The sequence below is a fragment of the Gadus morhua genome, chromosome 19 (genome assembly GCF_902167405.1).
Source record: "Gadus morhua chromosome 19, gadMor3.0, whole genome shotgun sequence".
NCBI classification, from domain to species: Eukaryota; Metazoa; Chordata; class Actinopteri; order Gadiformes; family Gadidae; genus Gadus; species Gadus morhua.
Window position 1 is genome coordinate 3,210,372 of NC_044066.1, and position 25,919 is coordinate 3,236,290.

Consider the following 25,919-nt stretch of genomic DNA (forward strand, 5'->3'; position numbering starts at 1 on the left):
AGTAGAGCAGAGTCCTGACTGGTCACCATGTTGATAATACAGTAGAGCAGAGTCCTGACCTCTCTGCCTGTGCAGGTATGACGTGTTTCCCGGGCAGGCGAGGCGGAGGCGGCGGAGAGGACTCTATCTGTGTCCTCCAGCTGACCGAGGCTGGAGACGTCTTCTACCAGGTCCTCAGACCGGAGCTCGGCGCCGGCCCGGACGCTGCAGGCCAGGACCCCCCCCTGCCGCCGCCGGGAGGGGAGGCAGGCGGGCGCGGCCTGTCCCCGTCCCAGCGGAGCGCCGGGGAGCCGCGGCCGGGTCTGGTGGCGGAGGACACGGGCAGCGAGGAGGATATGATCGGGCCCACCCAGCCCCCCGGCGGGCCGCCGCCGGTGGTCCCGGAAACCCCAGAGAGGGGGCGCGGCTCGGGCTCCTCCAGTGAGGAGGAGGGGCTGGGCGGGAGGCGGAGCCGCTACCAGGGCCTGGAGGTGGTGGTGAACGAGGAGGAAGGCCAGGCCGACGCCGCGACCCTCAGAGAAAAGGGGGAGGTGGCTTCCGCCGCCCGGATGGACCGGCCGGCGCCGCCCAGCGCCCGGGCCGCCGAGGCGTGGAGGCACTGGCTGCAGCAGCTGCTGAGGTGCAGGTCCGCGGACCGGGCCCAACCCACGGCCCGGAAGCGGCGGCGGGCGAAGAAGGGGGCCGCCCACGACCCGCTCACGGAGGACCGCCTGCAGAGCCTGCGGCGGGACCTCGGGGAGAGCATGCTCGGCGGCTCCCTGCTGCTGCACGGCGCCACCTCCCTGCCCGCCGTGGCCCCGCCCCGGCTCCCGGACACGGTGCGCACCAAGGCCTGGGGCGACGTCCTCAGCCAGCGGCTCACCGTCTCCTGGCAGGGGGAGGAGCAGTGGAAGGCGTGGTGGTCGGACAAGCTGGGACTCAACAGGAAGGAGCGGGCGGAGGCGCTGAAGAGGAGGCGGAGCCGGGACAAGGCGAGGAGGAGGAGCAACCGCTCCCTCAGCGGCTCGAGCCTGGCCAACCCGGGCAGCTCCTGGGCCTGGTCCGACCCCGACGACGCCTCGTCCCGCTGGTCGGAGCCCGGCTCCCCCAGGTCCACGGTGTCCCAGTCCGCCCGCTGGTCGGAGCCCGGCTCCCCCAGGTCCACGGTGTCCCAGTCCGCCCGCTGGTCGGAGCCCGGCTCCCCCAGGTCCACGGTGTCCCAGTCCGCCCGCTGGTCGGAGCCCGGCTCCCCCAGGTCCACGGTGTCCCAGTCCGCCCGCTGGTCGGAGCCCGGCTCCCCCAGGTCCACGGTGTCCCAGTCCGCCCGCCTGTCGGAGCCCGGCTCCCCCAGGTCCACGGTGTCCCAGTCCGCCCGCCTGTCGGAGCCCGGCTCCCCCAGGTCCACGGTGTCCCAGTCCGCCCGCCTGTCGGAGCCCGGCTCCCCCAGGTCCACGGTGTCCCAGTCCGGTCGCTGGTCGGAGCCGGACTCCCCCAGGTCCACGGTGTCCCAGTCCGGTCGCTGGTCGGAGCCGGACTCCCCCAGGTCCACGGTGTCCAGAGCGTCCCAGCTGCAGCACTGGTCTCCTGGGTTCTCCTTGTCTGGCTCCTTGCCCAACCCCAAGGTTAGCCCTCACTGGGTTCAGAGGAAATGGAAGGCCAGCCTGATTGATGCCTTGTGTTTTTCGAGTGGAGTGGAGAAGGGCTGGTGTTAATGTGCAGATCTACGTAGCTCTTGATGTTGGAGGGGATGTCCTCTTTGGGCTGTGCAGTGCATATGTCAATGGTTGAAGAGTTTACTTTGCAGTCCCATTGGTTCACCTTGGGTGCAGGGGTAGGTTATCTGGTTTTTATTGCAGGCATGCACATTTGTCACATTTGGGTAAAAAGTTTCCATTTTGGAACAGAAATTACATAATTCACATGGATGGTGTGGGAGAAATTCGGAGAGGCCATGGAGAAGGACTTTCGGTCGGCACCAAAATGTTTCTGAAAGACTATCCGGCACCTCAGGAGGGGGAAACAGGGAACCATCCAAGCTGTGTTCAGTAAGGATGGGACTCTGTTGACCTCAACTGAGGAGGTTGTCAGACGTTGGAAGGAACACTTTGAGGAACTCCTGAATCCGAATAACACGCCCTCTATGTTGGAGGCAGAGCTCGAGGTTGATGGTGTTTTGACGTCAATTTCCCTGGTGGAGGTCACTGAGGTAGTCAAACATCTCCGCAGTGGCAAAGCCCCAGGGATTGATGAGATCCGGCCAGAAATGCTAAAGGCTCTGGGTGTTGAGGGGCTGTCATGGTTGACACGCCTATTCAACATCGCGTGGGAGTCGGGTACAGTGCCAAAGGAGTGGCAAATCGGGGTGGTGGTTCCCCTGTTCAAAAAGGGGGACCAGAGAGTGTGTGCCAATTACCGGGGAATCACACTTCTCAGCCTCCCTGGTAAAGTCTACTCCAAGGTGCTGGAAAGGAGGGTTCGGCCGATCGTCGAACCTCAGATTGAAGAGGAACAATGCGGTTTTCGCCCTGGACGTGGAACTACGGACCAGCTCTTCACTCTCGCAAGGATCCTGGAGGGGGCCTGAGAGTATGCCCATCCGGTCTACATGTGTTTTGTGGATCTGGAGAAGGCGTATGACCGGGTCCCCCGGGAGAAACTGTGGGAGGTGCTGCGGGAGTATGGGGTAAGGGGGTCTCTCCTCAGGGCCATCCAATCTCTGTACTCCCAAAGCGAGAGCTGTGTTCGCGTCCTCGGCAGCCAGTCAGTTTCGTTCTCAGTGGGTGCTGGTCTCCGCCTGGGCTGCGCCTTGTCACCAATCCTGTTTGTGATATACATGGACAGGATATCGAGGCGTAGTCGTGGTTGGGAGGGGTTGCAGTTCGGTGGTCTGAGGATCTCGTCACTGCTTTTTGCAGATGATGTGGTCCTCATTGGATCATCGGCCTGTGACCTTCAGCACTCACTGGATCGGCTGGCGGCAGAGTGTGAAGCGGCTGGGATGAGGATCTGCACCGCTAAATCTGAGGCCATGACTCTTAGCAGGAAACCGGTGGATTGCTTACTCCGGGTAGGAAATGAGTCCTTAGCCCAAGTGAAGGAGTTCAAGTACCTCGGGGTCTTGTTCGCGAGTGAGGGTACTATTGAGCGTGAGATTGGCCGGAGAATCGGAGCAGCGGGGGCGGTATTGCGTTCGCTTTACCGCACCGTTGTTACGAAAAGAGAGCTGAGCCGCAAGGCAAAGCTCTCGATCTACCGGTCGATCTTCGTTCCTATCCTCACCTATGGTCATGAGGGTTGGGTGATGACCGAAAGGACGAGATCGCGGGTACAAGCGGCCAAGATGAGTTTTCTCAGAAGGGTGGCTGGCGTCTCCCTTAGGAATAGGGTGAGAAGCTCAGCCATCCGTAAGGAACTCGGATTAGAGCCGCTGCTCCTTTACTTAGAAAGGAGTCAGCTGAGGTGGTTCGGGCATCTGGCAAGGATGCCCACTGGGCGCCTCCCTTGGGAGGTGTTTCAGGCACGTCCAGTGGGGAGGAGACCTCGGGGAAGACCCAGGACTAGGTGGAGAGATTATATCTCGCACTGGCCTGGGAACGCCTCGGGATCCCTAAGAAGTCTGGGGCCCCCTGCTTGAGCTGCTCCCCCCGCGACCCGACCCCGGATAAGCGGATGACGATGAGAGACTGGAGTACAGTTCTGAGAAAGCTGGATGCCGGGAAAGGCATCGTTGAGACACCAGTTAGTGTAGTTTGATAGTTACGCATGTTACTACGGTTCTATGACTTCGGGATGACTGCCAGAGGCAGTGCTTCAGGACTGGATGCACAACGTTGTCACGTTGTGACCTGGGTAACGGGGGGCGCTCTCTGCCCAATAGCAGAAATGCCCCTGGTCCCTTCAGAATTTTCTCGCCCAGATTCTGAGTGACAAGAAAACTCATCCGGAATTCATAGAACTGTAGTTACATGCGTGACTCTCCTACTGTATCATTCCTACTAACTGGTAGAGGCATTGCTTTAGCACTGGATGACTAATAACAACAAAGTCACAAGGAATCCTGCATCCAATGGCCCCCTCGTGCCAGAGGCGTAAATAGATATAATCTGGTGTGTAACAAGGTGTAATCTGGTGTGTAACGACTAACGAGGTGTAATCTGGTGTGTAACGAGGTGTAATCTGGTGTGTATTCAATGTGTAATGCGATGTACCTGATGTTCCTAGGAAGGCCCTCCTCGACACCCCCGGCTGTTGGATGTGGAGGACGACCTGGTGCCCCCCTCCTCCTCCAGCCAGCTGGTAGCAGGGGGTAGCGTACCCTCCACCCCCAGGCCTCACACCCCTGGGCCTCTCATCCCCACGCCTCGCACACCCAGGCGGTCCCAGGCGTCCCAGGCGTTCCTCGGCCGACCTGGAAGCCAGACCTCGGCGGTCAAGAGGAAGAGGTCTCAGATGGGATTTTAATATTTAATTTGACTCCGGGCAGCACTCTGGCTCTTTGTTTTAACCACGCAGAGGAGAAGCTGGAGGCTTCCTTGACACAGAATGTTGTCACCGTGCGGCCTGACGGCGCGGACGCCAAGCCCCTCAGAAGCGGCCAACTGGATTATACAGGGTGCGTTTTGGCTAGCAGTCTCTGGATTGGATGTAAAGGAGCACCGCCCGTGTACGTACCAGAGGGCCGCTGGGGGACTCCAGGGCCCTTCTGCTGGGGGTCTCCCGGTCGCAGTAAGTCCACTAGCCCCCCGTCCTCAGCCTGGTGGACCGGGGGGGGGAATCGACCCCATGTTATTAATGTTGTTAAGGATCCGCTCTGTGTTGCTGCACGGAGCTGTCCGGGCTTCTTGTGTCCTGTAGAGCGGGGCTCCTCAGCTGCAGGTCGGACTCTGAGCGTGCCGAACGCCCTGACAGCCCTCTGCACGCCACAGCTGCCGGGCTCTCTGTTTGGACAATGGATCGCCGACTGTGATGCTAAAAGGGTTTCCGACAGTGCAGTCGGTCGGCACCACGGAAACACTGACAGTGGGAGAGTGGGAGATTAAACCGTTGTGGAACTCCTGGCTAGGGCTCGGGATATGATCATGAATATCCTCACAACAATATCAAAAGGCCTACCCTATATATTTTTCGATATAGTTTCTAGCGCAATGTCAAAGGAACATAGTGAATGAGTTATATTTACTATTCACAAAAAAAAAATATTAAGCAAGAAAATGCCCTCACCTTTATTTGTCATGTATTGAATTCACGCATACATTATTTTTTGCCATTGGGTAATTTCTTTATTTCGACAGAAGTGTGTTTGTACGTCAGGGGGAGGAGTAGCATCCTGTCTGGCCAGAATGACGCCTCATGACTCAGCCTCGTCTGCAGCCTTTCATCAGAAGGGCGTGAGGACACACCTTGCTTGGTTTCATGATGTAATGACTTCCTTATTATGATGCATCGTGCTTGGAATTTGAAGCCTTTAAACCGGTTATTACCATCAAATATTTTATTTGTTGTAAATTGCTACCAAAGTGAACTTTAGTCTTCATAGGAGTCATATTGTGAGGTGTGACCGTGCTAGTGCCTTAATAAAACCTGGTTCTTGGTCACGTACTTAATATTTTCTGGTTGGTCTCGGTTGCTGAAATCAGTGTGGTCAAAATGAGGCAAAAATAGTCAAAACACAAGTTTAAAAATAAAAGGTTTTATACGATTTTTTTTTTCTTATAGATGACAAAGTGGAATAAATAACATATCTACAAATAACTATTCACAGTCTTTTTTTTAACATTATTTACAGTTTTACATTGTTTTTGTATCGACATTTTTTACATTTTGTAATTTTTTTTTTAACATTGAGACTTCTGTCCACAATATCTGTCACCATACAACATTCCCTGCAAACAGGCTTAAATAACACTACATACTAGGTTGGCAATTGAGATTCACCCGACCATGCGCACCACAACCAATCCTTCTCAGACCCAGGCAGACCACATCCTCACGTTGACTTTGACATCTCTCTCATGAGCAAGGCACCTTGTCAATGCTACACGCTGAACTAGGAAGATGTTCTCACAGAGGTTTCGTCAGAGCTACTTTTCCTCTCGGGCTAGCGACCAGGCATCATAAAACCTTGCAATCCAAGAGAATTGTGCAAATGATCTGTTTTAAAATGCCTTGCCTAGTAGAAAACATTTTTCATAACAGTCAATACAATGGCGTTGACTTGTCGTTTGGCTAACTGAACGTTTGGCAAAAACACCCAATGAGTTTGGCTAAACATTCGGCTGTGCTTTTGGCTAACCGGCCCACTTTATGTTTAGCTAACCAACACAACCCCTACCTTTGGCTAACCCATGTTAGCCACCATGGTCACCCATTGGCTAGCCGACTCGTTGCTCAGCCTTAACATTGCATGTGTATTCATCCATTGTTTTCAATTTGCATACAAGGGGGTAAACCTAAAGTCCGACAGTCGGGCCCACTAGAAGTTATCCTGAGATCCAGTGGGAGCATGCAAAGGCGGCCGTCGTATCCTGCTCGATACTAACCTAGCCACCGAGCTAACGTGTCTACAAGTTCACCGGCCCGCTCTCTCTAGTGCAGCCCGAGGAAAGGTCGCACAACACCACGCAACAATAAATTAAGATAGGGGGGGGGAGAAGAGACGGAACAAAGGCTTTTTCCCTCTTGGACGGGGGGGCCGGTTGGTGGGGGCTAGCGGGAGCTAGCGTCGTCGCCGCAGGTGGAGGGGGAAGTAGGCCCCCTCTCCCTCCAATGAGCTGCTCAGGCTCTCCTCCCCGGAGCTCAGGTCCTCGCTGGAGTCCTCGCTGGAACACACAGAACACGTCGTTAATAACCCTGTTTGACTATCAGCACAGCATGGAGAGCCCCAATGAAAACCTCTAAATGACAGTGATCAAGGTCTGCCACTCCACTGAAGTCATGGAAACATGGCGGCCTTATCTTATCCTATCACGCCTGGTCATCAAGGAGCCTGCTCGTGTTATTTTCTTTACTGCCCCACTTGTGTCCAGCCCCGCCCCTAATCTGACAGATGGGCGAACCCTAAACATAACATCTCTGTCCTCGTGCCTAAACCCCAACCAATGAGAGGCGGCTCTTGCAGCCAGTATATGTATCTAGTGACCGTGTCAGGTACCGGGAGGGGGGGCTTCGTTGTAATTTAATAAGCAGGGTTGACTAAACACAAGGAAGTCCAGGAAGACTGCAAACTTCTACTTAATTTTCCAGTTTACTGAGTTTACTGACGGCTTACAATTTATTATGTTTAAATGCAGTGCCTTGCTCTACCTCCTGGGCTAAACAGGGAATAGAACCCCACATATAATATATCCCCCCTGCCTTGCTCTAACTACTGAGCACCTTAAGAGGTAGACCCCTGAACCGCAGTGTCTTCATATCGATGGCCATGGGAAGTGGAGGCGGGCTAGCAGGTGTAGATGGTGTGTGATTGGACCAGACAGTGTGGTGGTGAGCTGTGATTGGCTGCTGTGCGGGCGTACCTCTGGCTGGGGTCCCAGCCCCCCTCGGGGATGGTGGGCAGGTCGGGGACGCTGCAGGAGCTGCTCTGGAGGTTCTGGGCGGTGCGGCGCGACACCACCCACAGCAGCTTCTTGTGGTTGGGCCGGCTGCAGCGCGGCGAGGCGTAGTCCGACAGGCAGCGGGCCACGCGCTCGGCCCAGCACTGGAGCTCTGCGTCTGCAATCTGACAGGAGGACGCTTAGAGCTCTTACTGGGAAAAACCTGGAACCCGGGGCTCTACTGGGAAACACCTGGAACCCAGAGCTCTTACTGGGAAACACCTGGAACCCAGAGCTCTTACTGGGAAACACCTGGAACCCAGGGCCCTTACTGACTGGTTAAGGAGCTCGTCTTGGGTTTCTAGTGGTGTGTTTCCCGTTATAAAACGCTGGACTGGTTTGACTTGGCCCAGCAGCCCAAAGCAGCTTGGATCTCCGTCCCCTTTACTACAGGGCTGCCCTCTAGAAGGGAGTCTCCTTAACTGATAAGTCTTATTGTAACCTATTTGGTTTTATACAGTTAGATGTAATTGATTAGTTTAAGAGGCATTCAATATATTTCAAACAAACAGAATGACAATGATTTCCAAGATGATGAGTTTGACTTGTCAATAGTTCCCTCTATTTGCTTCTTTATGTCAATAGCTCATTGAAAGCCTATTGGAGGAGCTGTCAAGCTAGGTGAAGGCCTATTGGAAGATGAGGAGTGGGGGAAGGTACCTTGAGGTGTCTCTGCACGTGACAGGTCATCTCCCACATGTCCTCTGATTGGATGGCCTTGATCTCATGACGGAGGAGAGCGAGGGCGAGCACGGAAGGCTGAGAGAGAGAAAGAGAGAGAGAGTATGAAGACTCTAAGCCGTGTTTACACACTTCTGTATCCAGTATGTGCGGACAATTACGTGGCTTGGAGGAAACTTCCTACCTTCGCTTTAGAGAACGACATGCAGCGTAGACACGCCTTTAGCTGAGCTTCCAGTTTCTCCAGACTCAACACCTCCTTCCTGTCAGCAACACACACACACACACACACACACACACACACACTTAGAAACCCCACCATATACATACACACTTAAAAACCTGTTAATATACACATAAACACTTAGAAACACTACACACCCCACCACTATGTACATAGTTCATACACACAAACCCTTTAAAGCACTACGCAGTTACACTAAACATTCACAGGTTCACAGGCTGGTTTCACTTTGGGGTGTATGTGCGGACTGTATGTCCTTTAAATACACGACTGGTTATGTAAGGTCTGAGATGGCAGCTTATCAGAAGAGTTCAGTGTTACATGGAGGATCACTGATAGTCAGACATCACCTGACTCATGTTTACTCACATCTTCAGCTGGACATGTTCCCCTAATGGAAAGTTGTTAACTTTACCTAACAAACCAAAACCGAAATTGTTTTACAAACTCCATGCTGATGATATGCTGTTTATAACCGGTTATAAACTGGTCTCTTGACCTGATCGTTTTTAGGTATTTATAACGGGTTTATATCTTAGATATCGCTTTATATCTTGCTATCTATGACTGTGTTTGAACTGTAAACACTGTGGTGTCATCCGCTGACCTGGACGGCGATTGGCCGAGGGCCACCTGGTGGTACAGGTGCAGGAAGGTGAGGGGGGTGACGGCGCTGCTGGTGAAGTGCAGCTTCTCCGCCACGATCTTCTCCATGCGGCTGAGGTCGGAGGCGGTGAAGCGGCGCTGGCCGATGCGGATCAGCTCATGGCCGGAGGACAGCGTGGCGTCGGGTGCGCTGCGCTGGGCCGCCAGGTGTAGGCAGCTCAGGCCCACGCAGGAGAGGTGTTTGGGCTGCACCTGGGAGAGGGACGCACGTCAGGTACGCCCAGACATAGCATCGCCGACAGATCTGGTGTCAGACTCACTTAAGACTGGACCCAAACGTACAGACGTATGGTCTATGATTTATAAAGACATGGGTCGGCTCCAGAGGAGGCTTTTCCCAGCCCTTGGACACCTCCGTGTCCTGGAAGGGTGTGCGTGCTACTGCCTGGCTCATGGGGTCCGGTCTGGGCAGTCTTACCCGCATCAGCGCCAGGAAGCGGTCCAGCAGGTTGACGGCCAGGACGAAGGTCTGCGTGCTGTAGCCGAAGAAGCTGCTCAGGCCCCACAGGTCCTCCACCTGGGCGTCTCGGCACTTAGCCGAGATCCCCGCGCCGTTCTGGAAGCACACAAACAGGGTCAACTCACTGACAACCAGGGGGAGGGAGGGTATACCAATGAGTAGGACTCTATACCATGTCACTTAGTAGGCGTGGCATTATAAATTACCTGTGGTATGATTCAAATTCACTTCACAACCAGTAGAACTTTTCCTTCTAATTTAAGTTTCACAATACTGTCAACTGTAATCACGACAATAAGGTTAATTATATGAATAACTATTAATAATAATTACCTGTTCTGTAGATTCAATCAAATTCAACCCCGTTTCCTTCGGTATATAATACCCTTCTTGTTCATAGTTGGCCCTCAGTTCCTTCATCAACTTGAAGGCGTCCATGTTGTTGTATTGTTCTTCAGTACAGTGTCGTCACTGCGAAAAGAGACGTCATGTTATGTTCATGTTATCGCTGGAGACCGAGTCGTCTCCGCACCTCCTGGCCCCGCCACCAGAGGGCCAGGCCCCGGCCCCGCCCCCCGCCCCAGCTGGGCTTTCGGTGTCACATTTCCTCCGAGCCCTTCTCCTTCCTTAGCTCGAAGACCACTCGGGATTCTCGCTATACAATCGGTGATAAATAACCCGAATATCACAGAACTGTTTAATATAGATGATTCGTATTCGTTGAGGTCGTCAGCGGTGTTGTATATGGTTATATATGGTTAAAGGTGTAGGAGCTATCAGTAGTAGTAGTGCATCCTGAGACGGGGGGAGGGGGACGCTTTCCATTTTCAGCTCAGCTGATCAACATTGGTCGGTTACCATGTAATGTAAGGTATAACGGGAGATATTATAATAATGAGAATAACCACATTCTTGATAGGGCTAGTACCAAATCGATAAGGTGATAGAGAAATTCCAATTTAGTCTACACCCAAATCCAAGTGTAAAATACCTCATCGAAAAGTGACCTTTACAAACAACAGACTGGATTTACACCATATAAAATCATATTAAACGATATTAAAAACACAACCATAAACCTGAACGATGGATGATTGATTTGGTAATGAATGAAGGTGGAGGATTCTCACTTGGTTTGTTACATTTCCATGATCTTTATGATCAACGACTGACAACAACACAATAACGATACCCCACAAATAAATACATATTCTACCACGGGTATTTAACATCAAAACACGGTGCAAAATCAACCATCTCTAAATATTACGCTATAACCTAATTTCGCTTCCATATTCCTGATGTTTGTTTTCTTGGACTATGACAATGATTGACGGGTTAACCTAGTAAGAGCTGCTCTATCAACATACTCTGTGGTTAATGTGTTTTGATCTTACATGTAATATTAGCTTCGCTTTGGTAAGATGTTTCTCGAAGTATAATGTGAAATATGTACCTGTAATTCTGCGTTAAATCCACATATATGCAGCTTACTATTTGGTAATCCTTTTCTTCTGCTGTGTCTCTCGGTTCTCTCTTCTCTTTTGTTGACGTTCAGGAGATACACGCCCACACCGTGATGGCTTTAGCCAGGAGCCAATCAGCGGGCTCCCTCAGGAGGTTCGCAACCACACTGTGATGTATGTAGTTAGGGACCAACCTACAGCGTTCAGAGGGGGCCCGGAGGGAGGGGACACAGCCTTCTTTGGTGTTTAACGTCAAACATTAAAGAATAAATGATAATGTATGCTCTCTATGACACATATATGTTCGTAATATTAGAAAGCTGTATTTCTGATGATAAAAAGGTTTTTTTAAAGGAGCAACCGCTTGTAGTTTATTAGACGTTTTAAGGCGTTGTTATGAGACAACCACATTCTTGTCGTTGTCACCAACCAATCAGAAAACGCGATATTTGGGCGTTCAAAAAGTCCGCCCAAAATGCAAGCCTGTGATTGGCCCCTGGAGGCACAGAAAATGTATACATTTCATTGTCCTTTTCTTTTCTCTGAAGATAAGCCTTTGAGACGTGAGCGTTAATCATACTAAGATAAAATAGACACAGCATTGTACGGTTGTATTTTTTTTTACCATTGTTTTGCAAGGACATGGGTTAAATATTTAATTTTATTCAAAAGATTAACTTCTAACCTCCGTTGTGTTCTTTGACCTTATACAAAAATGGCGTAGTTACTAGTTTAATCATCTTTAATATATATATTTATTTATTTAATTATTTTATAAAAATAATTATATAAATAAATGTACATTTTTATTAAATCAAGTTATCTTTGCATAGAATGGAATGTGAGAGTCTATTATGTATGATGTAGAAGTCACTCTTTGGTAACGGAGTGCAACTGAGCGTTTGAGGGGCGGGTCTTCTGTCTTCCCCTCGTCGGAAGTAGGCGCAGACGTCCCTTCTTTTTTATATCCATTAAAAAAGGACTCCCCCTTTCCCCCATAAAGAGAAACATGGAGGCCAAAATGGAAGAGTAAACGAAAAACGGGAACATAATTCACCCCTTTTGTTTTCTTAAATCGTGTGGACCGGATGAAATCCAACTGTGGTTTTCGCCGCTTCGCCGGGGAGGTAAGGCTCCGTCTATGATCTGGACACAGTAAGGCTTTTGAGGGAGGTAGGGCTCCGTCTATGACCTGGACACAGTAAGGCTCTTTAGGGAGGTAGGGCTCCGTCTATGTACCCGAAATACAACGGAGCTTAAACGTCCCTGCGTTTACCCAGCACCGCTGTCCTCACAAACTCACAGATAAAACACTGTTAAATGTTATTGATTGACAGCTAATGTGTATACATATTTATATTTTATCAACAAAATGTTATTTGCATCTGAAGTGTTTCGTTCCGGGTAATAGCCGAAGCCAAGTTACTACTACACCTGCTGTTTAGCGATTTTACCTCAAGTAAACCTAAATTAAAATAATATTTTACAGTTGATATTGTTATACTTTGATCGTATACAAATGTAGTACATTTTAATTCCTAATATAGACTGTATGTTCCTAAAATACACTATGATAAGGTATATTGTATTGACGGAGAGTATATTCTCTCCGTCATCTCAGTTTTCTTCATCGAAGTGGCTTCAAATGTTTTCTCTTCCCTACATTCAAAGCCCTCCTACACAAGTGTAGCTTACACATCATTTAGTGCATACTTATAAAGAAATTAAGGTATAAAAGGGTTTATAGCCTGTCTTTATCAATGTAATGTGAATTTCCATGTAATATATCGTCTCCTTTAGACACTGTTGTATTTTTATTATGGTTCATAGTATCTTGAAGCTCCACTAACTGTTGCACATAAAGTCTTAGTTGTATAATGCGTTGTTGTTATCCTCTTATCTGTAATATGGTATCATAACCTATGTCTCTAAATCCCTGTACTTTCGGTTCAATCATTTTACTTTCTCAAGCCAGTTACCAGATAAGTGACTGCAATGGGTTATAGTCTTAATAATAAAACCAAAAAAAAACACTAAATCCAATGTCAAGATCATATTATAAACTTATCCTACGGTAATATGCCCTATGTCTCCACTACACCTGTGGAGAACAAAAACACAAGCACTGAAGGCAACAACACACACACACACACACACACACACACACACACACACACACACACACACACACACACACACACACACACACACACACACACACACACACACACACATTCTATATCAACGTTACTGAGTTTACAAAAGCAGAGGCGTTTACCAAAACGTCTAAGGTGTACGGAGACACCTTGCAATATATTATTTTATTGTTAGGTGTATAATGGTTCCCATGAGTATCTATACTGGTCCCCCATAACCTAGTTATAAAGTGTTTCCACTGAGTCTGTATTTTTAAGAATTGGTTATATTTGATTACACTTTTTAAAATACTTGATTCTAATCCAGAGGTCTGTTATTTCTGTTTTACAACATGCTGCTAAGAATATAAGACCGTAGCTATGGACGCTATTTTCATCTGTAAACAATTCTTTATTTTTTTAATCAATCAAATATATATTTTTATTTTGTGTGAAATGATTGAGTTAAGTAGCCACAATATGACCAGCATAATAAACCCAGAGCCTGTCATTATTATAAACCCTGAGAGGGTGATGCAGGACCAAGACGCAAAGCTGAGGGGGCTGGCATCACCTGGAAGCCCTTGCTGTATACATGTTCCTTTATGTAAGGTGTGTCTCTGTGTTGTATTGATGGTGTGTGTTCTCTCTGTACCTCCAGGTAGCTGTATCTGCTGGGGAGGTTGGCTCGACCAGGATAGGTAGAGATGAAATTTACCGAACCCTGGGAGCGCCAGAGGCTGTGTTCTCTTCTGGAGAACGCAGTCTCTAGGGAAGCCATGATGTGGAAGGCCTACGTGCCAAAGAAGCCCTCCCCACAGGTGAGGGTCTGCCTCCTTCTCATTGGTCACTTTACACAGATGAGGGTCTACCTCCTTCTCATTGTTCACTTTACACAGGTGAGGGTCTGCCTCCTTCTCATTGGTCACTTTACACAGGTGAGGGTCTGCCTCCTTCTCATTGGTAACTTTACACAGGTGAGGGTCTGCCTCCTTCTCATTGGTCACTTTACACAGGTGAGGGTCTGCCTCCTTCTCATTGGTCACTTGATCTGCCTCCTTCTCATTGGTCACTTTGCACAGGTATGGTTCAGCCTTATGGTGTGTTCCAGATACCTTGTAGACCACTCGCATGAGTTGCAAGTGGGGAAATCGCCAAGCTTTCTTGTGGCATTTCACAGAGGAACCTTTTGGTCGGTTCCACTTAGAATTCTGAGAGTATACCAAGTTCAGTGAGGCTGACCGTACGTGGTGACCGTACTTATTCCGGTCACCAATTTATGCATTGCACGGTGTGTGCAATACAATGTAAAATTGTGTTGTTTGTTTTGAAGTTGGTTTGCTAAAGAAGCTAATGTAGCTAACAATAACAATGACTAGCCAATAACATGACACAATCAAAAAGAAAAACAGGAACGCTATAAGTGCTACAAGCCAGGAAATGACGTCACAAGAGCAACTCGTGCAGGTAGTGTACAAGGCATCTGGAACACACCATTGGCTGCTACATGGCCTATCATATTGGCTCTGGGTTTAGCTCCTACATGGCAGAGCATATTCGCTCTTGGTTTAGCTTCTACTTGGCCTACAATATGAGATCTGGATTAAGCTGCTGCAAGACCTAGCCCAATAGCTCTGAGTTCAGCTGCTACTTGACCTAGACTGTTAGCTCTGGGGTTAGCTACTACATGGTCTAGCCTATTACCTCTGGGGCTATCTCTTGTGTTACATGGCCTAGCCTCTTAGCTCTGTGTTTAGATGCAGGGCCCACTAGCTTTTGGTTTAGCTGCTAGATTGCCAATCCTATTGGCTCTGAGGTTAGCTGCTAGATGGCCAGAATCCTATTTGCTCTGGGGTTAGCTCCAGTGCTACGAATAATCAGACTTCTATTGTTTACAGTGGGCTTGACCTACTATCACCAGTCGACCGGTTCTAGTGCCAGCTGTCTTCTGTAGCTACAGGGTATTAGCAAAGCAGCAAGGCACATTCACCGGGTCAGATTCATATCTTCGGTCCAGTGGATTCACAGCATTCCAAGCCCTCAGTGTAGCTTCCAAATGTAAATGTAGACACAGTTCTTCACTCTGTATGAGTCCTGGATGTGTAGGCTCTTTGTTAAAGAACATGGATTGTCCTGCTGGGGGTTTTGTGTTTGAACTGACCCAGAGAACAAGGGTTTTTAAGAGTTGATTGTTATAAAAGGAAAGTCGAGGTTTGATAGGGTGTCCAGTTACAGGGTAGCCTACCTCACAAGGTCAAGTGCTCTTTGATCTTTGACCTCCTCTGCTCGTGTGCTGTTACACATTCCAGACAAACGGACACCCTTTACCACATCACACCATGAACATGAAAGTGTTGGAAGGATAATTTAACCAATGAACCAATACTTAACACAGCTACAATTTTTTTGTTGTTGTTGCTGGAAACAGTTATAAGTTTGAGTTAACAATTCTCTGAACATTTATAGAGGTAATGATTAACTTTTGGTACATTGTCAACCACAGCAAAACCTCAACAAGACCAAAACCATGTTAGCCTATAACAATCACAACCAAACCACCCCACACAAGCCCTGTTACCCTCAACCAAACCACCCCACACAAGCCATGTTACCCACAACCAAACCACCCCACACAAGCCATGTTACCCACAACCAAACCACCCCATACAAGCCCTGTTACCCACAACCAAACCACCCTATACAAGCCCTGTTAGCCTATAAAAATACATGCTAGCTTCTAGCAGGTCATGCTAGCTTACGGTAAGGGTGGGAAATGTTCCACCATAGCCTGTGGTCCTAATGAGGACAGGGTGAACCAACTGAACACATGGATCTCCCAGCAGGTGCGCCACTGCGCATGCATTTGTTTGTTGGCATTGGTTGATGGTGATGTGATCTAACACTATGCACAGTGAGGTTCTACTGTGATCAGTGATTCAGCTGGTGCATTGATCCCAGCGGGAATGGTGATGCATCAAGGGTTGTATCACTTGTTGTTTCTCTTAAGGCTGGCTGCATCTAAAGACAGATAGGAGCCAATCATCATGCATATTTTATTACTCTCTAAAACACTATTGCTGTCAGTATTATTCCACAGTAATTCTCCAATGACAATAATGACAATATTACAATGAGAGGGGTGCAGGGGTGGGCACCTATGATGCAGGTTTCTACATCTGGGGCGTCAAATATAATTTGTCATTACAAATACAGCGGCGCTAGTATCCAACAGAAACGCTTGTGTTTCGTGTTGTTTGTGTGGAAGTATTTGTTTGTGATTATGCTGTTTTGTTGTTGGCGTTGACGTTGTGGGTTTGTTTTGATGTGGTTTGTTTGTGTGATTCCTAGGATACAGACATCTCCCCGGCCCAGAGAGACGAGGCAGTGCGCTGGCTGGCAGAGGTCCACGGCAGTCTGCAGCTGTACCCAGAGACGCTAGCGCTAGCCGTTAGCATCCTGGACCGCTTCCTAGGCCCAATCAAGGTAAACACTGCAGCTGAACCCAGAGACGCTAGCGTTAGCCATTAGCATCCTGGCCCGCTTTATAGGCCCCATCAAGGTAAACACTAGAGCTGTACCCAGAGACGCTAGCGCTAGAGTAGCTCAGCTCGGCATTAGTGATTTAACATATTTTCAAACAACAGTTTTCTCCCTCTTTGGCAGCACAGCAGGATCTGGAAACCTTTCCTTGGGTTGACACCTAGACGTTGGTCTCAGGTGGTCCGTGGTCCAAGTCAAAGGCATGACCGAGCGCTGATATTGGTTAAGATGTTTGTCTTTCTGTTCTCTAGGCCCGCCCCAAGTACCTACGCTGCATCGCCATCGCCTGCTTCTTCCTGGCTGCTAAGACCTGCGAGGAAGATGAGGTACACACACAGAAACGGATTTGTGGATCTCTCTGTATATTAGGGCTTTGACTCCGAACTTCGGTATTCGAATATAATTAGAATATCAAAAAAAAAATCAATATTCGAACGATTATTAAGCAGCCCTTAATATTCGAACCTGTTATGGGCATTCTTTTTTGTAAATGTCTTTGCTTGAATGTTGTTTTTAATTCAGATTCCGAGGCTTTTTCACGCCTGGTGAAGTTGTGAATCGCGAGCTCATTAGCATTAGCCTGGCGATGTCATACTCATAATTCTAGTCAGAATATGAGTCTGAGACCGAACCATTGGGCTGTGATTATAGGGCGGAACCAGGAAGGAAAATGCCTCTTCGCTCAATTGGATAGACCTAAAACCAATCAGAGCAACGTAGTATGTGACGTATGTTGTGCGAAGCACAGCTATTTTCAAACTAACTCAACTGAGCGCACGTTCGAAGAAGTAGAAAAAGAAGATGGACATAAACGATTTATGCCTGTTTTGTAAAAATAATTTAAGGATACACGGACAAATTGGCAACACGGTCAGCATTTTTGGGAAAAAAAGTAAAAGCGCTGAGCGCTCTTTGGTGACGTGGTTGATTACGTTAATGTGTATCATCTGTCCATCAACGTATAAAGCCCGCCCTTACAATTTGATTGGTCAGATCACTTTTTGATCTGACCTAATGCCTCCCAACGAGCTCAATTCCAGACTGAATCTCCCAGACCAAATATTTTGTGGGCGGAGTTCAGGCTGGTATCCAGGCTACATTAGCATGGCTATTATTGGGAATCTGGGCTCCTGTCGGTGGCGTTGCGTCTTGGTTTGCGCCAATTTAGTATTTTATAGCAGAACAATGGCGTCAACAACGACAACAGCCCCCGAGGAGGAGAAAGGAATTTACACTCCTGCCCATTTCAAAAGCAAAGTGTGGCGCTACTTTTCTGGGTATTTTTTTCTGGTAAAATACAGGGGAAAATAACCGGCAAGGTTAAAGTAATACGTAGAATATGTAGGCCCAAACTCTCATACCACGGGACAACCAGCAACTTGAAAGCCCACCTGTCACACTACATATCGGCAAGCTGCAGTCAACGTCAATTTGACTGATACACTGCCCTCTGGTGGACAAAATATATACAACTTAAGTTTTATACCATATAGGTCTTACTGAAGGCATTTAATGGTCAACATATCGTCACCCTCTTAAAGTAATGGCCTAAGTCATATTTTCAAGTTGTTCAGAAAACAGAAAAAACTGAACCATATATAGAGTATATGATATTTATGAATCATTTCAAACACAAAGGTTATGACAATAGATTACTATTGATATACAAATAATGATGTCAGTCAATTGTGTAACATAAGAGGATAAGATGACTTAGGCCAATTTATGAACATGCCTTTGTGATTTACTAAATTTTGAACCTGACTTGGGCCGAATTAATTCTGGAATAAGTGAGGCAAAACAGTGCATTTCTTTTTTTTCCCACTACTGTAACAGACCATGAGGAAGGGTAGGCCTATGTCACTTACCAGTATGGAACGAGTCCTGCATCATGGCAATAACTTCACTAGCTTGGTAGACTTTCTTTTTTTTGGAAGTGGCCGCCTTCTTGAAACACTCATAAAATTGCCTAAGTCACTCTTGTCTAGTGACTTAGGCAAAATAAATTGGCCTAATTCACACTCTTGACATAGGCCATTACACTAAACGGGTAGGATCACATGATCTGTTCAACTGAGGATGTTGGGGATTTTACCAGAGGTGGCTAGCATCACAAAGAGCTGATTTAGGCAAGAAAATCATTTTGGCAAAAAGGTGACTTAGGCCATTACTTTAAGAGGGTGACGATATTATTAATAAACATTCGAATATTAATAAATAAACGAATTTCGAATATGATTTTTGGGCAAAAGTCAAAGCCCTACTGTGTGTGTGTGTGTGTGTGTGTGTGTGTGTGTGTGTGTGTGTGTGTGTGTGTGTGTGTGTGTGTGTGTGTGTGTGTGTGTGTGTGTGTGTGTGTGTGTGTGTGTGTGTCCAGTGCATGCCCTGCGTCAGTGTGCTGGCTGGCTCCAGCGGCTGTGACTGTATGGTCTGTGTGTGTGTGTCTCCAGTGCGTGCCCTGCATCATTTACATTTAGGGCATTTAGCAGACGCTTTTATCCAAAGCGACTTACAATAAGTACATTTGTCATAAGAAGTGCAACAATATATCGCTGTCGGTACAGAAAGGATGTTCATAGAACCAAGTGCAAGTACAACAATCGCTAGGCTAACCAAGTCCCCGTGTTACAGCAAAGAGAAAGCAGCTACTGCAGTTGCTACATAGTTAAGTACTATAATACAATACAATGTTGCTACACAGTTAAGTACTATAATACAATACAATGTACAATGGTGGCAAGATGGGGAAGGGTGGCTAGGCAGAGTCGAGGTGGACTCTGAACAGGTGATCCTTGAGCCTTTTTCGGAAGATAGTGAGCGACTCTGCGGTCCTGAGAACGGCAGGGAGCTCGTTCCACCACTGAGGTCCCAAAACCGAGAAAAGTTGTGACTGCTGATCGACCTTTGCTAGCTCTTAGCGATGGCGGTACCAGACGTCCAGCTGAGATAGTTGAGCGGAGGGATCGAGCTGGGGTGTGTGGCTTTACCAATTCTTGGAGGTAGGCAGGGGCAGTTCCATCGACTGCCTTGTATGCCAGTACCATCGTTTTAAATTTGATGCGAGCTACTACAGGGAGCCAGTGGAGGTCCCGGAAGAGGGGGGTCACATGGGAGAACCTCGGTAGGTTGAACACGAGGCGCGCTGTCGCATTCTGGATGCACTGCAAGGGTTTAATCGCAGAGGCAGGAAGTCCAGCCAGGAGTGAGTTGCAGTAGTCGAGGCGGGAGATGACCAGTGATTGGACTAGAAGCTGAGCTGCTTCCCTTGTGAGGAAGGGCCGGATTCTGCGGATGTTGGAAAGTGCAAATCTGCAGGTTCAGGCCACCGCAGTGATGTTTGCGGTGCAGCATCACTGATTGTCCAGTACCACACCTAGGTTTCTGGCAGTAGGAGCAGGAGATACAGTGATGCGTCAGTGTCCTGGTTGGCTCCAGCGGCTGTGACTGTACGGTCTGTGTGTGTGTGTGTGTGTGTGTCTCCAGTGCGTGCCCTGCGTCAGTGTGCTGGCTGGCTCCAGCGGCTGTGACTGTACGGTCTCTGAGATCCGGCGGATGGAGCGGGTCATCCTGGACAAGCTGCACTGGAACCTCCACACTGCCACGCCGCTCCACTTCCTGCAGATCGTACGTCCGCTGCTACTCACTTCCTGTCCAGTATTTGATGATGATGATGTCATGGTGGTGATGATGATGATGATGATGATGATGATGATGATGATGATGATGATTCTCTCCCCCCCCCTTATAGTTCCATGCTCTGCTGGTGTGTGGGGGCTCCATGGTTCTGGTGGGGGGCAGTCGCTCCCAGCACCTCTCCCTCCTCACCCGCCGGCTACACCACTGCCTGGCCGACCACACACTCACACAGGTACACACTACAGGGGTGCCCAACCAGTTGATCGCGGTCTACCAGTAGACCGCCGACAGATCCCAAGTCGACCGCGAGGGGTGAAGAAGAAAAAAAAAAATACATATTTTTATTAATATTTCCCCCCCCCCCCCCCCCCACACACACACTCACACAGGTACACACTACAAGAAGTACACACACACTCACACAGGTACACACTACAAGAAGTACACACACACTCACACAGGTACACACTACAAGAAGTACACACACACTCACACAGGTACACACTACAAGAAGTACACACACACTCACACAGGTACACACTACAAGAAGTACATACACACTCACAGGTATGCACTTCAACAAGTACACACACACACTCACACAGGTACACACTACAAATACACACACACTCACACAGGTACACACTACAAGAAGTACACACACACTCACACAGGTACATACTACAAGAAGTACACACACACTCACACAGGTACACAAACACTCACACAGGTATGCACTTCAACAAGTACACACACACTCGCACAGGTACACACTACAACAAGTACACACACACTCACACTGGTACACACTACAACAAGTATACACTCACAAATGTACAACCTACGGTAATTGAAAAACTTGGTTCAAATTTTGATGCGTAGGTTGATGCTTCATTCAAATGTCCAGCCTATGTCTTCTAATTGCATTGAGATATTGTTTAAAAACGAGTAATGTAAAGGTGACTGGCATTTAGCAAACCCTTTTATCCGAAGCGAAACAGATTTGCAGCGTGGGGTTTGACAGTTAAACTGAGTCTCCTGGGTTTTATTTGCGGATGCCAACTCCCCCTCAATACATACTGTACTCCCCTATGGTAATAGGGATGCACCGAATATTCGGCCACCGAAAATGTTCGGCCGAAATTGGCCCAAAAAATAATTTGCTGTTTCGGCCGAAGGAGTAAAAAGGCCGAAAAAAATACACAGAACATTTTTATTTTGGATAAAAAAAATATATATATTTCTTTTACTCATTTATTTAATGGTACATTGTTCTTGAATTCTTGCTATAAGGTCTGCTGGAATGTTAGAAAACGTTCAGTATTAAATAAATATTTTGTATCAAATTTGTAATTGATTTTTTGTATTGGAATGCAAGACAAAAAAGTTTATAAAATACTTTTAATTGCTTGATTTATGCAGTGGTGAAAAATTAACCACATTCGCTTTCGGCTTTCGGCCAAGAATTTTCATTTTGGTGCATCCCTACATGGTAGTTACTTTAATGTATTTCAGCTTCATTAATGTTAATAACATTAATGTTAACACCTGTGCTTACTTCAGGGCCACCTCTTTTTGATTGCTCACACATCATTACTGACTAATGACCCCCTCCATCTGTTCTGTCTTAATTTATATTCTTATAGTCTGTAAACACACACACACACACACACACACACACACACACACACACACACACACACACACACACACACACACACACACACACACACACACACACACACACACACACACACACACACACACACATTACTGCACAGAGCCCTTCTCTCAGTATGTCTCTCTCTGTGTTGGGCAGTTTTTAAAGTCATTTCATTACCTTACTCGTTACTTTACGCCGCTTCAGTCGCAGCTTGAAGTCGTACTGGTATTAGAATTTTTTTTAAAGGTATTGAAAGGAATTTAACTTAAGAATTTCTGTATATACCCTGTGTATTCCAGGTGCGGGGCTCCATGCTAGCTCTGTCTCTCATCTCCCTGGAGCTGGAATCCTGCTGTTCTGACTGGCTGATACTTACCATAGACCTGCTAAGCAAGGCCAAGGTACCTGTCTGTCTGTCTGTCTGTCTGTCTGTCTGTCTGTCTGTCTGTCTGTCTGTCTGTCTGTCTGTCTGTCTGTCTGTCTGTCTGTCTGTCTGTCTGTCTGTCTGTCTGTCTGTCTGTCTGTCTGTCTGTCTGTCTGTCTGTCTGTCTGTCTGTCTGTCTGTCTGTCTGTCTGTCTGTCTGAATAACGTGACAAACCCACTGTCCAGTCTGTTGGTGTAGGATGTAACAGTGGGTTGTTGTGTCCTCTCTCAGATGGACAGCCGGGAGTTGATCCGGTGCAGAGAGCAGTTGTCCCGTCGTCTTTCCACTCAGAGAGCTTCCCTCCCTCCCAACACGCTGTACATCTACCACCCCCGCCAGGACCCCCCCCGCCGGGCCCCGCCCCCCCCGGCCCCTGGCTCCACTCTGTCCACCGCAACACAAGGTAGTGAACCGCATCATTAACTTTGTCCTCATCTGTTAGTTGAAACACTGTGTTTTGGTCCGTCTTGTTTCAAAATTCTTTGCAAACAGAGCCGGTCTTAGCGATCATTGTACCTTAGGCTTAAGAATGTATGCTGCCCCTTGTGTCCAGCAAATGTTATTACACCCATAGAGATTTCCTTTGCTGTAAGTTACTACATTCAGAATCAGAGGAATATCTTTCACTTTAATTTGAGAGTTCAATGTAATTATGAGAGGTGCATCTATTAAGGTGATGGGGGCGTGAGTAGTGCGTCCCCTCAGGCCTCTTGGGCGCCTAGCATGTTCCAATGCTGCCTATGCTGTTGGTCTGCCCTGTGCTCAGGTCATATATTCACATTACACTCACTTGAAATACACCAGATGCATTAACCAGAGCGTGTGGAGTGTCTACATGGAGCATTGTCTAATACAAGAGAGTACTGATTCACACATGCGTTGTGTATTTTCTGATCTATGGATAATGTATTTTCCCGGAAGTATGTTCCTCCCTGGGGTGTTGACGAGTGTTTCCTGTCTCCAGACCCGGCCTCCAGCGAGGGGGCGGGGACCCCCCACTCCCACTCCAGCCCCACCCCTCCTCTTCTACCTGCCCAGCTCCACCGCCCCCATCTGCACACCCTCAGTGTGCGACGCAAGCCCTCTGCCAAACGCAAGGTACTCCTTCACCTGGTGTAGTTACACAAGGGACTTAACTCCTTCACCTGGTGTAGGTACACAAGGGACTTAACTCCTTCACCTGGTGTAGTTACACAAGGGACTTAACTCCTCCACCTGGTTTAGTTACGCAAGGGACTTAACTCCTCCACCTGGTTTAGTTACGCAAGGGACTTGACTCCTTTAACTGGTTGAGTAACTCTGTGTGTGTGTGTGTTTGCGTGGGTCGTGTGGGTGTTTAGTTCAGGAGGTAGGGCAGTTGTCTTGTAACCGAAAGGTTGCTAGTTCGATCCCCAGCTCGATCCCCAGTGTTGTTGTGTCCCTGAGCCAGACACTTAACCCCAACTGCTCCTGACGAGCTGGCTGTCGCCTTGCATGGTCAACTCTGCCGTCGGTGTGTCAATGTGTGTATTAACCGATGTAAGTCGCTTTGGATAACAGCGTCTGCTAAATGCCCTAATTGTAATTGTGTGTGTGTGTGTTACAGTTATACTAGTGCACCTAGTTCTGGTTGTATGTGTGTACCCACTACACTAGTGTAACTAGGGGTGTTGTTGGTGTGTGTTTACTACCTCTTGGTTATACTGGTGTGATAGTTGTTTCTTGCTGTACGTCGTGTGCAGGTGGAGGTGATGGAGGTGGACGACTTCTTCGATGGAATCAAACGTCTGTACAACGAAGAGTCTGAGCCCCCTGCGGGCGGACGAGGAGGAACAACAGGAGGAGGAGAGGAGGAGGACCGGGGGCGGGGTTTATGCAGTGTCCTGGCGCCCAGACAGGAAGGCAGCGTCTCCCCCTGCCCGCCTCTGCAGCCCATCCCCGCCCCCTAGTGGAGGAAGAGAAGACCACCGCAGCCACACACCGTGTTTACTGAAACCCTCGCAGTGCTCAGATGACCTGCCACGCCCTCTAGACCCTAGGGTAACCCCTCTACATCTGAAGCCCCTTCTAGACCCTGTTAGCGCAACCTCATTTATCGCTAGCTGTGGCTAGCTGTGACTAGCTTTAAGAAGCTGGGGTATATGCTAGTTAGCTGTAACCAGCTGTGGCGAGCCACAATCAGTGACTGGTTGCTAGATAGCAGTGAGAGTTAGCAGTGTCTAGTTAATTGAAGCTCGTGGCTGGTGAACAGTGAGGGGCTTGCAGTACTTTTAGGGTCTCAGCAAACGGGTGGTGTGTGTTCGGTGGTCCCTAGTGGAGGAGCAACGTTCTGAGGCAGCTTCAGTTCACCTCACAGTCCAAGCACAGAGCCACCAAAAATCTACTCTCAATAATCCTATTTGTGAACACAAAAACAAAATGTCTAAAAAAAGTATATATATATGTATGGAAAAAAAGGCAGAAAGGTTCCTTTAAAAAAAAGGAGAATGGCATTGTTTGGAGCCTAACACAATATGATTTATGTTACGTTTCTCACTGTAAACTAAACGTTTTTATTTGTTTTATTTATGCTTTCCTTTCTTTCTCTCCTGTCTCTTTTAATAGTAGTGTCATTTCCCTTCCCTGTTCAAATGTTACATGCATGTTTAACTGTTTCACCTATTTAAAATTAACTACTGTTTTAACCGATGTAGGAATGTTTGTGTGTCTGAATGATCATGTGTGCATTTATTTCCCTGATAGTCTAAAGCATTATACTTGTTAAAGTGTAATTTCATTGTTGATAAGATACTAATATAAAGACACACTCGCCCTCTGCTGGTTGAATGTAAACTATGATCTTTCTGTGGTTGACTTGTCATCAGGCTGAGTGAGGTGTAACCAAACCCCTCACCCTTTCACTTAACTTTGATATTACAGTGCAAAAAAAAAAAAGGCCCTAGTGTCTGAGCTGTGAGCTGACTGCTGCCCCGGGACGACCCACCGCAATACCAATAAAGAAAAGTGTCCCTCCACCTGCCTCAAACCCTTTGTGTGTGCGGTGCCGTATTTATGTGTAAAGGTTTAGTTCTTTTTCACGAAGAGACATGGCATTTAATGTTAAAGTTCCTCTACCTCGTTCCCAATCTCTAAAACTAAAGGACAACTTGAAGGTAGTTTGTTGAAGTGTAGGTGAACCGCCGTTTTTAGGCTGAATACTAACATGTTTGAAAAATGCGTTCATGGCTAAAAGTTGCAGGAAGGCACTATGACCGATACTAACTTGACCCACACTTTTTAAGCTAGTGTTGTTTTATATGAGCAATATTGTGTGTGTAAAGGATATGAAATGTGCACTACACAATGCCCTACCTTCTCACCACATAGCATTTAAAGTTTTAAATCGGTGTATTCATAACAGCTGTCAAACTTATAATCTTGATCTCAGAAATATATAATGTGAATTATAGGAGG

General features: G+C 47.9%; 3 protein-coding genes across 7 annotated transcripts in view; 2 read left to right on the forward strand and 1 right to left on the reverse strand.

Moving 5' to 3' along the window:
* Window positions 1-5,730, forward strand: part of taf1c (TATA-box binding protein associated factor, RNA polymerase I subunit C) — a 49,949-nt gene extending 44,219 nt beyond the window's left edge. For 3 of the 4 annotated variants that reach the window (XM_030342344.1, XM_030342348.1, XM_030342347.1), the window contains 2 exons: window positions 76-1,601; window positions 4,201-5,730. In XM_030342344.1, the coding sequence (XP_030198204.1) occupies window positions 76-1,601; window positions 4,201-4,440 (1,766 nt within the window). In that variant the 3' untranslated portion in view covers window positions 4,441-5,730. The remainder of the gene's footprint in view (window positions 1-75; window positions 1,602-4,200) is intronic. The other variant, XM_030342346.1, reaches the window with a different exon arrangement.
* Window positions 5,653-11,241, reverse strand: ccng2 (cyclin G2). Of its 2 annotated transcripts, none has more exons than XM_030342351.1 (8): window positions 11,117-11,241; window positions 9,956-10,093; window positions 9,581-9,718; window positions 9,104-9,354; window positions 8,437-8,515; window positions 8,232-8,330; window positions 7,494-7,696; window positions 5,653-6,797 (listed from the first exon to the last, which is right to left on the reverse strand). In XM_030342351.1, the coding sequence occupies exons 2-8, from the start codon at window positions 10,058-10,060 to the stop codon at window positions 6,695-6,697; spliced, it is 978 nt and encodes a 325-aa protein (XP_030198211.1). In that variant the 5' UTR covers window positions 10,061-10,093; window positions 11,117-11,241; the 3' UTR covers window positions 5,653-6,694. The 2 variants fall into 2 exon arrangements, with proteins under 2 accessions (XP_030198211.1, XP_030198210.1); XM_030342350.1 differs by having other exon boundaries at window positions 11,079-11,204.
* Window positions 11,242-11,958: 717 nt separating this feature from the next.
* ccni (cyclin I) lies at window positions 11,959-25,480 on the forward strand. The gene is made up of 10 exons (XM_030342349.1): window positions 11,959-12,215; window positions 13,885-14,044; window positions 16,572-16,706; window positions 17,015-17,089; window positions 20,247-20,387; window positions 20,512-20,631; window positions 22,362-22,463; window positions 22,719-22,890; window positions 23,452-23,585; window positions 24,209-25,480. Exons 2-10 carry the CDS (start codon window positions 13,931-13,933, stop codon window positions 24,413-24,415), a joined length of 1,200 nt encoding a protein of 399 aa, XP_030198209.1. The 5' UTR covers window positions 11,959-12,215; window positions 13,885-13,930; the 3' UTR covers window positions 24,416-25,480.
* Window positions 25,481-25,919: the final 439 nt, after the last annotated feature.